The 15,050-nt window shown below is 52.3% G+C and overlaps 1 protein-coding gene across 2 annotated transcripts in view; it reads right to left on the bottom strand.

Moving 5' to 3' along the window:
- The window catches only part of PLCG2 (phospholipase C gamma 2), a 159,188-nt gene that overhangs the window by 40,862 nt on the left and 103,276 nt on the right, over positions 1 to 15,050 (bottom strand). For both annotated transcript variants that reach the window (XM_045439855.1, XM_045439856.1), the window contains exons 17-22: positions 14,335 to 14,510; positions 12,800 to 13,000; positions 11,706 to 11,825; positions 6,883 to 7,063; positions 5,439 to 5,510; positions 3,040 to 3,149 (exon numbers count right to left, since the gene is read on the bottom strand). In XM_045439855.1, coding sequence (XP_045295811.1) covers positions 3,040 to 3,149; positions 5,439 to 5,510; positions 6,883 to 7,063; positions 11,706 to 11,825; positions 12,800 to 13,000; positions 14,335 to 14,510 — 860 coding nt within the window. The remainder of the gene's footprint in view (positions 1 to 3,039; positions 3,150 to 5,438; positions 5,511 to 6,882; positions 7,064 to 11,705; positions 11,826 to 12,799; positions 13,001 to 14,334; positions 14,511 to 15,050) is intronic.

Here is a 15,050-nt window from a genome sequence, read left to right as displayed (position 1 = left end):
GCCCGACGTGGGGCTCCAACTCACAAACCTTGAGATAGTGACCTGAGCCGAAGTCGGGCGCTTAACCCACTGAGACACCCAGCCGCCCCCTCCCCTCAGAGGATTTTATTGGAACCACAGGGCTAAGTACAAGCTGAGCAGTTTTAACAGCATCCAGTATACAGTAAGTGCTCAAATAAGGTTCTTGTCACTCAGCTAAAATACTGCCCTCCCTCAACCTTCTTGCCTCCTCTGATGGCACTGATAACAAGGAACATAACTGATCTCTGTATGCGTCTCAACTCCACCAAACTGGGGTCACCTCCAAGATTCTCCCCCGAAGCAGTGCCCAGGCACGCAGGGCTACTCCCTCCAAGTGTCCTCCTGTAGGCACACTCTGCAGCCAGGAGGCTCTTTCCAGAACCCATCTCTGACCTCGCCACACCCACAGCTTCCAAAGTCTTCAGAATCAAGCCCAGACTCTGTCACCTGACCCCAGGCACTCTTGGACCTTAACTCCTGTCTGTGACTCAAACTTGACCCTCATCCCAGACCACCTGTCACCTCCACCCTTCTGTCCCTGCCATGCCGCCTAGCTTCCCTGCCTCAGTCCACGCCCTTGGTATCCAGCTTGTGCCTACTAACCATTTAAGTAAGACTCAGCTCAGGAATGCCTCTTCCAGGGAGCCTTCCCTGACTGCCACCTAGGCTGAGTGTTCTTCCTCTGTGCTCCGTGGCGTCTGTCCCCACAGCTGTGGAGGCAGCGTGCACCTTTCATATAACGTCTATCTCTGTCTTCCCCACTATGTGAGACCTTTGTCCATCTTACCAAATCGGTACTCGGGGGTGGTGGGAAGCATTTAGTAAATGTTGACCTGAATCCCAGCAGAGGGAGGACCGATGGTCCCATGGCCTGGTGGAAATACAGGTTTGCCAGCCACCCACCTCACCTCCATTTCTCCAGACCCATTTCAGGCAAACACTGGCTGCATTCAGGGTGACTATAAATACTGTTTGCCCCAAACTAGGCAGGCCGTACCTATGGTCGAGGTACAATTATTTAAAAAAAGAAAAACTTTTTAAAAAATTATTTATTTTAAGAGAGGAACCATCCCAAGCAGGCTCCACACTTCCAGCACAGAGCCCAACACGGGGCTCGATTTTGCAAACCGTGAGATCATGACCTGAGCTGAAATCAAGAGTGGGATGCTTAATCAACTGAGCCAGCCAGGCACCCCCAGGGGTCATTATTAACAATCCCATTCCCTTCATTCTCAAAGGCATCCCAGTTTGGACAAAACCCCCACCATTTTGGAACTAGGCTGGGAGGATGCACAGGAGAGTGGCAGAGTGACAACACCCCACTAGGTGGTGCCATTGCCACCAGACAGAAAGGAGGGGACCTCTGCGGGGCAGTTGACCCACAGCCCCTCGCCAACACCACTTACACCAGCACCTCAGTTCACCTCAGGAGCCCTGGAAATGACAAGCACCCCACCTCGGACGTGTGCAAAGGCAGGAGGGCTGTGCCATCACCTGGGGTCTACCTGCTACTTGGTCCAAGTCACCCACACAAACGGAACGGGGACCTCAACAGAGGCAGGGTGCAGAAAGGGGCATCGTGGGCCCAGGGGAGACCCGGGTTCTGGCTGTGCCCCTCAGGGAGAGGCGGGTACACAACATGGCTGGCAACCTGTGGCTGGGAGCCTCACAGAGGAGCTCCAGGGTCTCCGTGGGGAGGCCACACGGGAGAGCTGAGCCCCAACCCCAGCTTCAGCAGATCGCTCTGTTGTGAACTTTTTTTTGACGCTGGGGATCCAGGGAAGATTTGGATTAGAAAGAGGGCATCTCGAGGCTCCTGGGTGGCTCAGTCGGTTAAGTGTCAGACTTTGGCTCAGGTCATGAGCATGCCGTTTGTGAATTTGAGCCCCGCGTCGGGAGGGTTCTGTTCTGACAGCTCAGAGTCTGGAGCCTGTTTCAGATTCTGTGTCTCCCTCTCTCAAAAATAAAAAAAAATTTAAAGGAGGGCATTCTCAAAAAGCAAAACAAAACAACAACACGTAAACAACTTTGAAAACCTCTGAACTTAGTACATGAGTCAAGTCAGGAGTAAGGGCTCTGGAGTCAGAAGGCCTGGCTTCAGATCTCAGCCTGCTGTGCGGCCCTGGACTAGTTAGTGTACTTATCTGTGCCTCACAGTTTGCTCACGTGTACAATGCAGGTAACACCAGAACCTCTCAGGGCCACTGTGTGGGTTTATAGGAGTTATTTCAGATGAAGTGCTCACGATGGTTCCTGACATAAAGAGGCACTCCTATCAAGCTGCTGTTCAGATTTCTCCGTCAGGTCCAGCTACCTTGCGGGACAAAAGGATGCTGCACTTGTGAATTGAATCCCTGGGGGTGCTCATGGTTACCAATAAGTTCTTATCGCTTAAAGGGAAAAATAGTCCTGCAAAAACACCCGTCTGGGGACTTATGGATGGGCAGCACAACTTTTTTCGATTTTTGCCCCAGGTGAAAAGAGAGAAAAGGTCATTGAGCCCCAGCATACCCAGGTATCTGTGACCTAAAAACGTCCCTGCTTCAGTCCGGGGTAGGGCCGCTGCCCAGGACTAAGCATCAGCGTAAGAATCTGAACTCAGAAGAATACACAGGCTCGTGTCGTGGGAAGGACCTGCACTATTTAATAGCTGTACAACCTTGGAAAGCCTCATTTGCCATCTCTGTAAAGTGGGGAGACCCACAGTCAACTCCAAGGGTTGTAATGAGAATCTGGTTAGACCATGTATGAAAGCAAGTGACACAGAGGAAGGGCTCAGTAAGTGGCCGCTGCTCTTATAACTAAAATAATATTTAATATGATGTGAAATATGGTGGTTTATCTGCTTTTCTGAATACAGCATGGATCAAACCACCTTCCCAGGGAGGGTACAAGAGTCAAAGCCAGCCCGGAACAGCAGAGAAAGGGCGTCAGAGCTCAGCCGGGACCCGAGTCTCACTGGCAAGAAGGGACAAGTCAAGTTCATCTAGCAAGCAGCCCAGCCCCCCTCAGCCTTACCAGCCCCAGGGCTCCTTGGAGACGTTGTGAATGAGGGCCCCACGGCAGAAGCTCAGCTCATCGTTTCGCTTGGCTTTGTAGTCATACAGAGCTTTGACGGTCCTCTGAGGCTGTGAGGGAAAACAAGAAGGAGAAGGTCAGGCTGGGCGACACAAGCAGAGAGAGGGGTCTGCGTTGGTTCCGCTCTTTAGGGAACAGGGAGCTTCAGTCCAAGGTTACAGCACCATCTGCTGGCAAAGAGCTAGTAATGCATTGCCAAGGAGCTCCCAAAGTCACCAGGGAATGTGGATGAGGACCGGCCCCCTAAGGTCAACCAGCGGCTAAGTGGCTGAGCTCAGAAATAAATCAGTTACGGCCATAGTTCACGCTGGTCTTCTGTAAGAAGCAACGTGGGTTCTAGGCGGACGTAAGGACACATTTTCCCCCATCAACCTCCCAGGCCATTGCCAGGCTCCAAGTCTGTAAGGTGCAGCCAGTGGCAAAGGGAGGTGCCATAGAGTGGCTTCCACGAGGCAGCGAGTCTCCAGCCTGACAGAGGGCGGGAGGAGGCCTCATGGCAGGCCCCCCACGAACGAGAGAACTAAGCTGTCCATCAGGTGACCAGGTTGGCAGATGGCACAACAAAATGACTAAGAGCAAATGCCCCCGAGCCAGACCGCCCGGGGCCACGTTCCAGCTCTGTACCTTGCTAGCACAGAAACCGTACCCGATGCACGGGATTAATGGGCTGTCAAGTGCTTGGAACAAGGCTTGATATGTGGCCATCCAGCCAGACGCGTCCCCTATTACGACTGATCTAGTCTTTCCAGTTCCAAGAACTCCTCCCAAGGAAACGATGCAAAGAGATGCCCAAAGCCTCACAGGTGACGTTCCTTTTACTGTTAACTAGAAGGGCAAAGACTAGAGATGACGTACACGGCCACTGACCGGGATATAGCTAAACCGGCACAGCCACCCAGAACATTCTGCAGCATTAAAAACCCATTCTTTTTTTTTTTTTTTTTTTTTTTTTTTTAAGTCAAAACCGCAAGCCATGTATTTTCCCTCAATTACCTGGCCTACCAGTTTGAGCCAGAATAGTCACGAGGCAAATCAGCAAAGGAGAAATCCACACAGGACAAGCAGCAAGTGAACAGAGCAGAATAGAAATGGCAAGTGTGGGTGGTGAGGATTGTAAAATACGTCTCCATGCAGGCAGAGACCCAGGAATGCAGACAGCGACCGGGTTAGGAGGGTGAGACCAGAGCTAATTATTTTCCTCATCTTCAGAGTGGGTTTTTTTTTTTTTTAATTGTTCAACCGTTTTCCATCATAATAACAGCGGTAATTTTCTTTTGAGGCACTCGCCATAGTCTGGCAGTCGGCGATCTAATGCAGCCACAGTCGTGTTTTACTTGCCTCACTTATAGGATGATTTTCTCTGCAACTTGGGTTAAAATTTAAAAATGGGGCAAATTCACATCAAGCACCTGGATGATTGGTGTGCCTTGAGAAATCAGAAAAGCTGGCCTGCTCTCTGGAAAGGCAGCCATCAAGCGCCAACGGGCACAGCTGCCTTCGAGATGGGGTGTGAGTTCCTCAGTTTACCACAGTCTCCACCATCCCCTGACACCTGGCTGACATGAGGTCATGTCATTCTTACTACCAAAGCCTTCTTCCCAATAAAAGTCCTCTAATAATTTCACACACAGCCCATGTGTCCACATCCTTCCAAAGCCTTCATTTCTTGCTGAAAGGGATTTGCAATGGCCAAGGATTATAAATTAAAAAAAAAAAAAGAAAAGAAGTTCGTCTCTGGATTTCTACAGAGCCCATCATCAGGGCCCTTTCCTTAGCAAGACATGAACTGCGTGCCATATCCAACCCTGCCCTGAAAGAAAATTCGCCATCATTCTTCCTCTGCGGCTCAAACTCTATGTGAGATGGAACGAGAACGAGGAGGGGCTGGGGGCCAAGAGTAAAAACCCGCCCTCCCCTCCCCCCTACACCGAGTGAAATCACACAGCAGCCAGGGTGGGAACAGGAGATAACGTGCACGCTGCAAAGGGGTCGGTGAACCAAACGGAATTCATAAACACCACGGGCTCAGTCAGTGAGCAAGAAACATTTGAAAGATTTTTAATTAGAAGCTGTTTGGCCCAAAGGTGGTTCATCAAACCTCAGAATTTTAGCAAGGCGCGGTTGCGTTTGGGTAGAATTCTATTAACCTCTTCCCAGAAACCAGATTTCACATTGTCAATCATCATTTCTTCTCAAAAAAAAAAAAAAAAAAAAAAAAAAGGGTGGGGAGGAGAAGCCAAGTTTGCCCAAATGTTCCCTTGCCCTGTTGTAGCTGGGAGGGGACCCCATGCCATCCCAGGGACCCGGTAATGGTGTGAATTGCAAGGCTGGCTCCATACCATGGACGGGTTGATTTCACTGGGATCCACATACATCCTGCTGACGTCATAGAGGGAGTTGATATCTCGTTCCTGGAAAAGAACAGAGCGGAATAAATGGGAGCATCCAAGTTCCTGGGGCAGCCCGACACAGAACACGGGTTCCAGGCAGCTCTCTGGCACAAGGGTTGAAACCTCACAGTTCAACTCCTGCCTCCTGGCAGAGATGGTGAGAAGCCTGAACTCGGAAACTTGCCCCCCACATGAGAGAGGGCCCTAGGCCGGCCTACCGTGTGCCAGGCCCTACACTCCTTTGTGAAAACACAAACCCTGGGACCCGGAGGCGTGCTGCCACTACCTCATGGCCCACAAGAGCCCGGCATCCACGTCTCCCTGACCCACGTTCCGAGTCGGCAGCTGTAGACTGGCCCCCATGGAACCATTTAGACGATGGGAACTGGAAAATGCCATGAACCCAGACAGGTCACATTCACCGGCACACCCTGGAGACCCTGCCTGCCCTCTGATGTCGGTCACTGTCCCTCAGGGTCACCCCAGGGCGTGTGCCGTGGCTGCTCCCTCCACCTGGAACCGGCTTCCTCCGTAGCTCCCCATGGCCCAATCACTCCCTGTCAGGTTTGGGCTCGTGTTTTAAGCCTCTCAAGGAGACCTTTTCTGAGCTCTCTGGCTCAACCCAAAGCAGCACCCAACCTCACCGTATCTGCGTCACTGCAATCCATGCTGCCGGGGACATTTTCTTCACGTGACTGCAGGCCTGTCCTGAACCTAAATCTCCCGAGGCAGACTTTTGTTCCCCACACTCCCAGTAGCTTGGACCAGTCCTGGCTCATGGTGGCTGTATCCTAAATCTCTCCTCAATACACTACTGAATCCACGGGACAAGAACAGAGACATGGTCATCTGATCGGGTCCGTTCTCCACTCAGAACAAAAGCCAGTGTCTCACAGGGGCCAACCCAGCCCCGCACCATGCAGTCCCCCGTAAGCCCCAGCCTTCCTTAATTCTCGTCCCACTCTGGCTCACTCAATTCCGGCCACACTGGCTTGCCTCCAGTCACACCCTCACCTCAGGACCTTTGCACTCGCACAGGTCCTTCGCACAGCTGCACGGCTCACTCCTTCACCAACTCTGGCATCTGCTCAAATGACTCCTTCTCAGTGACCTCTTTCCAGAGCACCTTTCAGCACCACAGCGCCTTCCCCGTCACTCTGTACCCACTTCTCCACCTGCCCGGTTTTTCTCTACAGCACTGGTGGCCACCTGATACGTGATGCGTCTTCTTCATCTCACTTATTATCTGGTTCCCGCCCCACTAGACCGTACGCAGCATGAGGGCAGGGTCTCTGTCCCCAGGACCTAGAGCAGTTACTGGACACGTGAGCAACGCTCAACGAGGGTCTGCTGAATGACGCGGCGCCACATCACGGGGGAGTTGGGCGCCTACCATATTGTAGCGCTCCAGCAGCTCAGGCGTCACAGGATAGCGCAGCCGCATCTTCCGGTACAGCGCGTGCTTCTCGTAGTAACTGACCAGCTCGACGAGGCTCTCGAAGTAGGCAGAGGTCCCCAGCACAAAGTGCTGGCCGTCCCGATGGATGCGGCAATGCTTTACTTTGCCCCTGGCCCTGGAGAGGGAAGACGGCAGGGAGCTGAGGCGCCGAAATCCGCAACACCAGACAACTGTTACGCAGCCCTGCTAACTGGCAACAACCTGCGTATCCATCCTCAGGGAACCAGAGAAATAAACAGGGGACGGCAGTCCTGTGAAGCACACGCATCTTTTCAAGACAGAAACACAAGAAATACCTGTGCCTTACAAGAGAAACTGCTAGTGCTTCTCGTCTGCCCCCTCCTCCCCAATTACAGGACTTGACTTTGGGAAGGTTCTGGTGTCTAGAGCAGGGTTAGCCAACAATGGCCCCAAGGCCAAATCTGGCCCACATACCACACCCACCTGCCCCACTGCTGCCCTCACTTTTGTAAATAAAGTTTTATTGAAACGCGGCCCCCGTTCATCCCGTTCATCCGTTTACATACGGCCTGGGGCTGTTTTCACTCTACGGTGGCCGAGCTGACAGGAGCTGGGGTAGTGATGACGGGCTCACATGGCCTAAAATCCTCTGAAATGTTTGCTGATCTCGACTCTAGAACTCTGGGATTTGAGGCCCAAATCCTTCAATCTTATCTTCAGTGCTCCAACTACTGGAACAATGAGGTGTTTTGTTTTGTTTCGTTTTGTTTTTTCCCCAAAAGGTAAACGAGTCTTTTATCGCCTCACCCAGTTGAAACACGAGGTCAGAAAAATCCAAAATGGAAAACAATCTTCGGTCTTACCAGCTTTTATCAGCAAGAACAGAAGCCTTTAGGACAGTAAGTTCTGATCTCAACTTTACAACCCAAATCACTTTGTTAAAACGGTCTAAAGGCATAACTACTATGGGCAAGCTACTTATCCTTTAAGATTTTGCACCTTATATTTTTATTGTTTCAAAAAAACACATCCTGGGAAGCCACTTCTTCAATAAGTCCTGTAAAAAATAAATGCTATAAGACTTCTGCCTCAGTGGCAGAATAGTTGCAGGAATATTTTATTAAAAAGTGGCAAGATGAAGCTATACTATGACCGCATTTGTATCTTTTAAAAATGGAAGGGAATACGATAGATTTTCCATAGGTACGTGTTCATGGAGCAAATTTTTTTTTCAAGTCCACACATGACACCAGTTAAGAAAGTGTGTTTTCTTACAGGACAAGGACCCAGATGAGAAGGACCACAGGGGGTTTAGCCTTCACTGCAATGTCTTAATTTTTTATTTTTTTAATATTTATTGTTGAGAAAGAGTGCAAGTAGGGGAGGGGCAGAGCGAGAGAGGGACACAGAATCTGAAGCAGGCTTCAGGCTCTGAGCTGTCAGCACAGGGCCCGATGTGGGGCTCAAACTTGTGAACTGCATGAGCATGACCTGAGCTGAAGTCAGACACTCAACCAACTGAGCCACCCAGGCACCCCTTGATTTTTCTTAGAGAATATATTTATACAGAGGCTCCTGGGTGGCTTAGTTGGTGGAGCATCCAACTTCAGCTCACGTCATGATCTCACAGTGCGTGAGTTCGAGCCCTGCAACGGGCTCTGTGCTGACAGCTCAGAGCCTGGAGCCTGCTTCAGAATCTGTCTCCCTGTCTCTCTGCCCCTCCCCCACTTGTTCATTTTCTATCTCAAAAATAAAATGAAAACATAAATAAATAAATAAGAATATATTTATTTAATAAAAAATTTTAAACTTTTGGGGTTGCCTGGGAGGGTCAGTCAGTTAAGCGTCTGACTTCAGCTCAGGTCATGATCTCACGGTGCGTGGGTTCGAGCCCCACGTTGGGCTTTAGGCTGACAGCTCAGAGCCTGGAGCCTGCCTCAGATTCTGTGTCCCTCTCTTGCTCTGCCCCTCCCCTGCTTGTGCTCTTTCTCAAAAATAAGCATTAAGAGCAAATTTTTTTTTAACTTTTTACAAAAGCCCCCTAGGGCAGGAAGGCTCCAGGATGCTGAGGTTAAGAGTATGGGTCAGGTTCTGGTTCCTTCCTCAGGTAACCTGTCTGAACCTCAGTTTCGTCCTCCATGGTGCTGGGGACCCACAGTTCCTGTGTCACGGCACGTGTCAGGACCGCGTCTGACAGATAACCCAGGGTGAGCCCTTTGCCATGTGCCCAGCGCTCCGAGGGTACTCAATGAGTGAGCGGTTAGGAAAATATAACCAAAGTCAAGTCAAAATGAGCTTCTCCAGCAAGAGAAGAATCAAAAAGGGAGACAGGAACAGGGCTGAGTGTGAACTGCACTTTCCAGTCACCTGGTTGCTACAAACCAGGGGTCACCGTGGCCTGAGGTCTTAGCTCCGCCAAGAAGCCCCTGTTCCCATGTCCCACAGAGGTTCACCTGCCCCGATCACACCTAGACAGCAGTACCATCTCTCTGTGAGGAAGCCTGTCCTCTCCTGTAGAGATCTAGCCCCAAGTTCAGCCTGGGTTCTCAGAGCTCAGACCAGCACGAGACCCAGGAGACGCATTCTGCAGATACTGGGCAGAGGGGAGAGGGAAGGAAATTTGCTCCAACCCTCTGTTCTCCCTCTGCATGGAGCACATCCCCCTTTGGTCCTCCAAGAGCTCCTGCTTGCCCTGGGCCACCTGCCTGACCACCGTCTGTGACACTCAGGACACAGTACGACAGCAACGCGTTTCTGTGCCCTATTCTCCTGCTGCAGGCGACACTTGCCAATGAGAGACAGTGACACCCACCCCGCAGCCTGACCAGAGTGAGTTTCGAAGAGTCTGGGCGGTGGGGGGAGGTCATTTTTGACTACTGCAGTGACGGAGCATCCCCTACAGGCACGCGGTGGGTGGAGACCAGGGACGTTCACCATTCCAGCATGATGGAAACCGCCTTCCCTTCCTCTCCTCTTTGAGACACAAACCCTCATCACCGGCTCACTCAGCCGGCACGCACTGACCACCGCTACTGGCAAGGCGATGCTAAATAAGAGGGAATCGCTCAAAAGAAAGAAACACTTGTGACCGACAGGAGGTCGCTCATTCGCCGCAGACCGCTGGGCTCACGAGAGCAAGGACCGCGCGGTTTTTATCACTTCTGTGTTCTTGCAGCCCCGCACACAGCCTGGCACATAGTAGGTGCTCACAGAACCTGTGCTAATCCCTGAAAGTTCCAAACTCCAGCTTTCAGGGTACCGCCCTGGTACCACCAGCCCACCTTCATCCAATCAAGTGACTCCAAACTCACCCCCCCCACTCCCGGGGCCAGCTTGAAGGTGCCCAATCAGAGAACCATGACACCCAGCTCAAGCAGGGGCCAGGGGGACTGTCTACATCACAGGACTCGTCTTTTCTGCTGGACACCATCCTGGCAACCAACGTGAAGCCAAGAGATAGTATCCCAAGAACTGCAGGGGAGACGTGGACCCAGGCCTGTTGGAAGCCAGCTTCGCCTCTCGAGCATCTCCACTAGTCACCAATTATCCCACTTCTTGCGCTGGCACGAAGCAGAGGAGAGTCACTCTGGCCGGAGCAGACTCTGGTAGGTTCTTGGCATGCGGTGCATCCTCGGCAAATGGCCACGATAATGACCCCCACTATCACCGCCACCTGCTCACCCAAGAAGGCATCAGTGACGGGGGAGAAGGAGGCAGCTCCAAATGCCCAGGGGGCAGCCTGGCAGGGCAACTGCGGCACAGGGGCCAGGGCAACAGGAATGGAAGGAACGGGAGCAGCCTGGCCACACCAGGGCCCCTCCGTGCAGCTGGAAACCAGCTTCGCCCCGTGGCAACGGCTACCACTGCCTCCCGCTTTTCACACGAAGGAACCTAAATCTTCAAGTGAAATTTCTCAGTATTTCACGTAACCGTGGAGGCTGAGAAAAACATCCATAGGCCCAGTTTGGGCCACGAGCCTCTTGCTTCAGACCTCACAGCGAAAACAGCAGGCTGTGGACACGGAGGGGCCCAAGTCTGAAATTCTGCCTCGGCCCAGGACTAGGCTGTGTGGCTCTAGACAGGTTGCTCAACCTCTCTGGGCCTCCCATTTTCTTATTTGAAGTCAGGGACCTACCCCTCATGGGCTACGGCGAAAGACTCAATCAGAGGAAGTGTTCATGGCAGCCCAGTGTCTGGAACGTTAGTTAGGCCCTACGCTGAGAATACACCGTGGCAGGGGAGATGGAAGGACGGTATGAAATGGGTCTGAAACCCTCCCAACGCTGTCACTGGTGGAAACTGGAAGAATCCGGCGTCTTGGGGTGGAATTCAAGCAGAGAACCACCGTCCTATGGATGCTTGGTCCCTAAGGCCTTTCCACCGGCAGCGCTGGGTGGCAAGTGCAGATGGGAGGAAATCCTGTCTACACCATCACCGATCTGAGCCTGCCAGGGCTGTCTGGGTTCAAATCCCAGCTCCACCACCCTTCCTGCCTGCACGTTTCTGCAAGTTACTTATTCACCTCTCTGTGCCTCAGCGTCCTCCTGTGAAAAATAACGACCATAGTCCTCAAACTGCCGGAAGATGAAGTGAGTTAACGTAACACGTGCTACTCTCAAGAACACAGACCTGTGCCAGCACGCTGCAAGCTCCTGTGAGCACAGGCCGCTTTTGCTATCACTGCCGTCCTCCCCGCTGACCCTCCGGGAGTGGACGCGGAGGTAAACCGCCAGCCGCAGCACCCCCTTCGCTCTCCGCCCCTGTCCTTCCCAGAAGGCTGCAGCCCGCCCACTCACCTGAAGGTGATGGCGTAGGAGTCGGTACCTTCCCGCCTCCGGATCAGGAAGGCCCCGTCCCGGGGAACTCTCATCAGCATGTCCTCTGCTTCCCCACGGCTCAGGCCATCATAGTACCACCTGTGGCACAGGAAGGGGACCAAGTGAGAGGGCCACGCACAGCGGAGGACGCAATGAGCTGTGAGGAGGCCTGGGATACGGCCCCAGAAAACACGGTGGAAATTACACAGTGGGCCTCCCCACCCCAAAACATCACTCAAGACAACAATTTTTTCAAAGACCACCAACATGTAGCTTGGGTAAAACATTCATAACGTAGGTCTGCTTGGAGCATGAGAGAATAAATGAACTGTACCCCCTCGCCCCCCACCCCCCATCGGCCTGACTCAGTGCCAGCATCAGTCACAGCAGAGAATCTCAGAAAATTGGAGGCAGAGAACACAGGGAATTGAGTTTTCAAAAGTTCTGTTTGGTTGGTTGGTCTTTGGATGCTTTTAAAGATAAGAAAAAGCCAATTTGAATAGGCAATCTATATGAATATAGACCAAAGAAAGCAAGCTGCTGTAAGTTACAAGGCTTCTCAGAAATGTACATTTTAGCAGCCTTCTGCTTAAAAATATTTTTCTGGTTTTCAAAATTGGTTAACCCTTCAGAAAGCCTAACTCCTATTCATTTTACTAGATTAAGAAAAAAAATGAAGGGAAAATCTTTACAATTACTTTTTTCTTGTTCACTTTCACAATGAACGGGAATGAGCTTTGACAAGCAAAGATTATCACCGGGCCAAAATTCAGCTCTGAAAATCCAAGTCCGAGAGCTCAGGACTGTGAAGATAGTGGTACGGAGGCAGGGAAAGAGGCAAAGGGACGGAGAGAACAGGGCAAAAGTAAGGTGGAGCGGGGGTCTGCAACTGTGGCCATCCCGGGGAGATCCCGGGCACCCTGGTGAGGGGCCTCGTGGGAATTTGGGCCCCGGCACGCCCACAAGCCTGGCTAATCTGATTCGCGAACACAACCCTTAAGGGTGTCTGCACCCACTAAACCTGTGGGTGGATGCCTGAGCTCTGCTGTCCCGACAGCATTGAGCACACATACGGCTTTGACTCGTGGGGGTTGGGGTTGGGCACGGGGTCGGTGAGCCGGAGCTCGAACTCGGCACAGCGCAGGTGCGTCTCACGGTAGTGCTGGATGAGGTCATAGATGCTGGTGAACATGATGTTGTCAGTCAGGAAGTACTTCATGGTCCCGCCCTCCATGACGGAGCGGATCCGGCAGTGCTGGACCCGGCCGGACCGCCTGCAAGGAGAAGGACAACCTCAGTGCCGAGGCCAGACCGACTGGCCGTTCCGGCACCCCGGGCGGCAACGAACACGGGGGGTGGAGGGGGTAGGGCCAGAACTGCGGCCAGGGACACTGAGGGGTAGACCCTGCATGTGGCCACTCAGGTCTCCCTGTGCTCTTAGGACATGCTTGGGCTTTAGCGCAGACTGGTCTTTTACCCTGGATTCCAGAACATTCTACCTACTTCCTCTACCACTTTTACCTATAAGACTCCCATTCTGGAGCCAGATGGCCTAGGTATAAAACCCTGATGCTGCCACTTATGTGCTAAGTGACCTTGAACAAGAGCCTTGTCCTCTCTGGGGCTCCACATTCTCCTCCTTCTATGCTCAGTCCTCACTGAGCCATCCCGAGGACTGAACAAGGTCACGCACAAAATGTGCCTGGAATGCCGCCTGGCATGCGGGTGTTAGCTATCGCTATTGTCAGTACATTGTAATCATCTGTCCCCTTTGGGTCTCCGTTTACACAGTCCTTCTTTCAGGAAGTCTTCCCTGATTGCTCCCATGCCCAACATTACATCAGGTCCCTCTTGTACAGACTGGTAACATCTTGCCTTTTTCTCATTGCAGTTATCACAGTTATAGACCATCAATTCCTTTTTCATTGTGCATCTCCCCAACCAGACTCTAATCTCCATCAGGACACGGATCCGCGCCCCCCCCTGCCCCGTCTGTCTGATGGCTGCACCTAACATGAAGCAAGCACTCCAGTGAGTGAGTTAACGAATGAATGTAGTGAGTGAGTGAATGAGAAAGCTCATGACAGCACCATAAACCGCCTTTCAGGTCTCTATTTTAGGGACAAGGCAACAGGGACTCCAGGAGGCTGAGTGATGTGCTTAAAGCCACCTGCTTTAGGACCGGGACTGGGGTGGGTGGGGGTGGCTTGAGTGAGACCACATCGTCTTAAGTGTCTTAAAATGTTGACGATATTTTGTTCATCGTGGATTTTTCATTACTTCAGATTTTTAAAAAATATTGCATTGAAATACTACTAATCTTTTTTAAAAGATTTTATTCTTAAATCATCTCTACGCCCGATGTGGGGCTCGAACTCACAACCCTGGGATCAAGAGTCACATTCTCCACTGACTGAGCCAAGCGGGTGCCCCGAAATACCACTAATCTTGATTGCTAAGTTTTTTGGGCCTCACCTGCCTTGGCCCACCCCTGCCCTGCACAGCTCCCTAAGAGACGTCTGGGCTTCCGGGCCCTGCCTGAGCTCACACAGCGCCCCACATGGCCCCCCATCTGGCCAGCTTCGAGGGGAAGGCGGTATGCCCCTACCAGAAGGACAGGGTGTAGTCGTTGGGGAAGGTCTTGCTCTCCCGCACCAAGAAGGTCCCATCTTTGCCCCCCGTCTCGGCACAGTATTCCTGCAGCAGCTTCTCGGCATTTGTTCTCTTCTCCACCTTCTTGTGGAACCACTCCTCCCCAAAATGCAGCTCCGTGGGGGGTATATCCTGGGCCACAAAGGGAGAAGGAGTTTCTGAAAATCTGGACGCGAAAGACCCCCGGCATGGCCAGACTGGTCCCTCTGCACATGCTGACTCAGGGGACTGGCGAGCAGACAGGCTGGCATCAGCTTGCCCACCACCCAAGAGGTCTGGGGAAATGGCTCTCATTGCCTTCCCTCTCTTGTCACCACTAGTGGTGGCTGCCTGGAGTCCTGAGACATGGGCTAAGGGGACCCCAGTACAGGTTTCAACTCTATTGCACAAGAAATCTGAAAGCCATAATGCCCTGGGAGCTGCATCCTGGGAGTACCAAGGATGGCCAGCAGCCCAAGGACAGAGGGCAGGGAAGCTAGGAACCAGGCTGGGGGTGGGGCTGGACAGAACATCCCAATGTCCTCCTGCCAAGAACACAGACAGGCCAATCAGGCCCTTCTGAGAGCAGGAAAAACCCTTGAACCTCATTGGTTGAGAACCTGGGCCAGCCAGCCAATCAGAGAAGAGCCAGGCAGCCTTGGTACCCAAAGAGGAAGCTGGTTAGGCTGAGGA

Source organism: Leopardus geoffroyi, chromosome E2 (assembly GCF_018350155.1).
Source record: "Leopardus geoffroyi isolate Oge1 chromosome E2, O.geoffroyi_Oge1_pat1.0, whole genome shotgun sequence".
Lineage (NCBI taxonomy): Eukaryota > Metazoa > Chordata > Mammalia > Carnivora > Felidae > Leopardus > Leopardus geoffroyi.
This window is presented reverse-complemented; position numbering and strand designations above follow the sequence as displayed.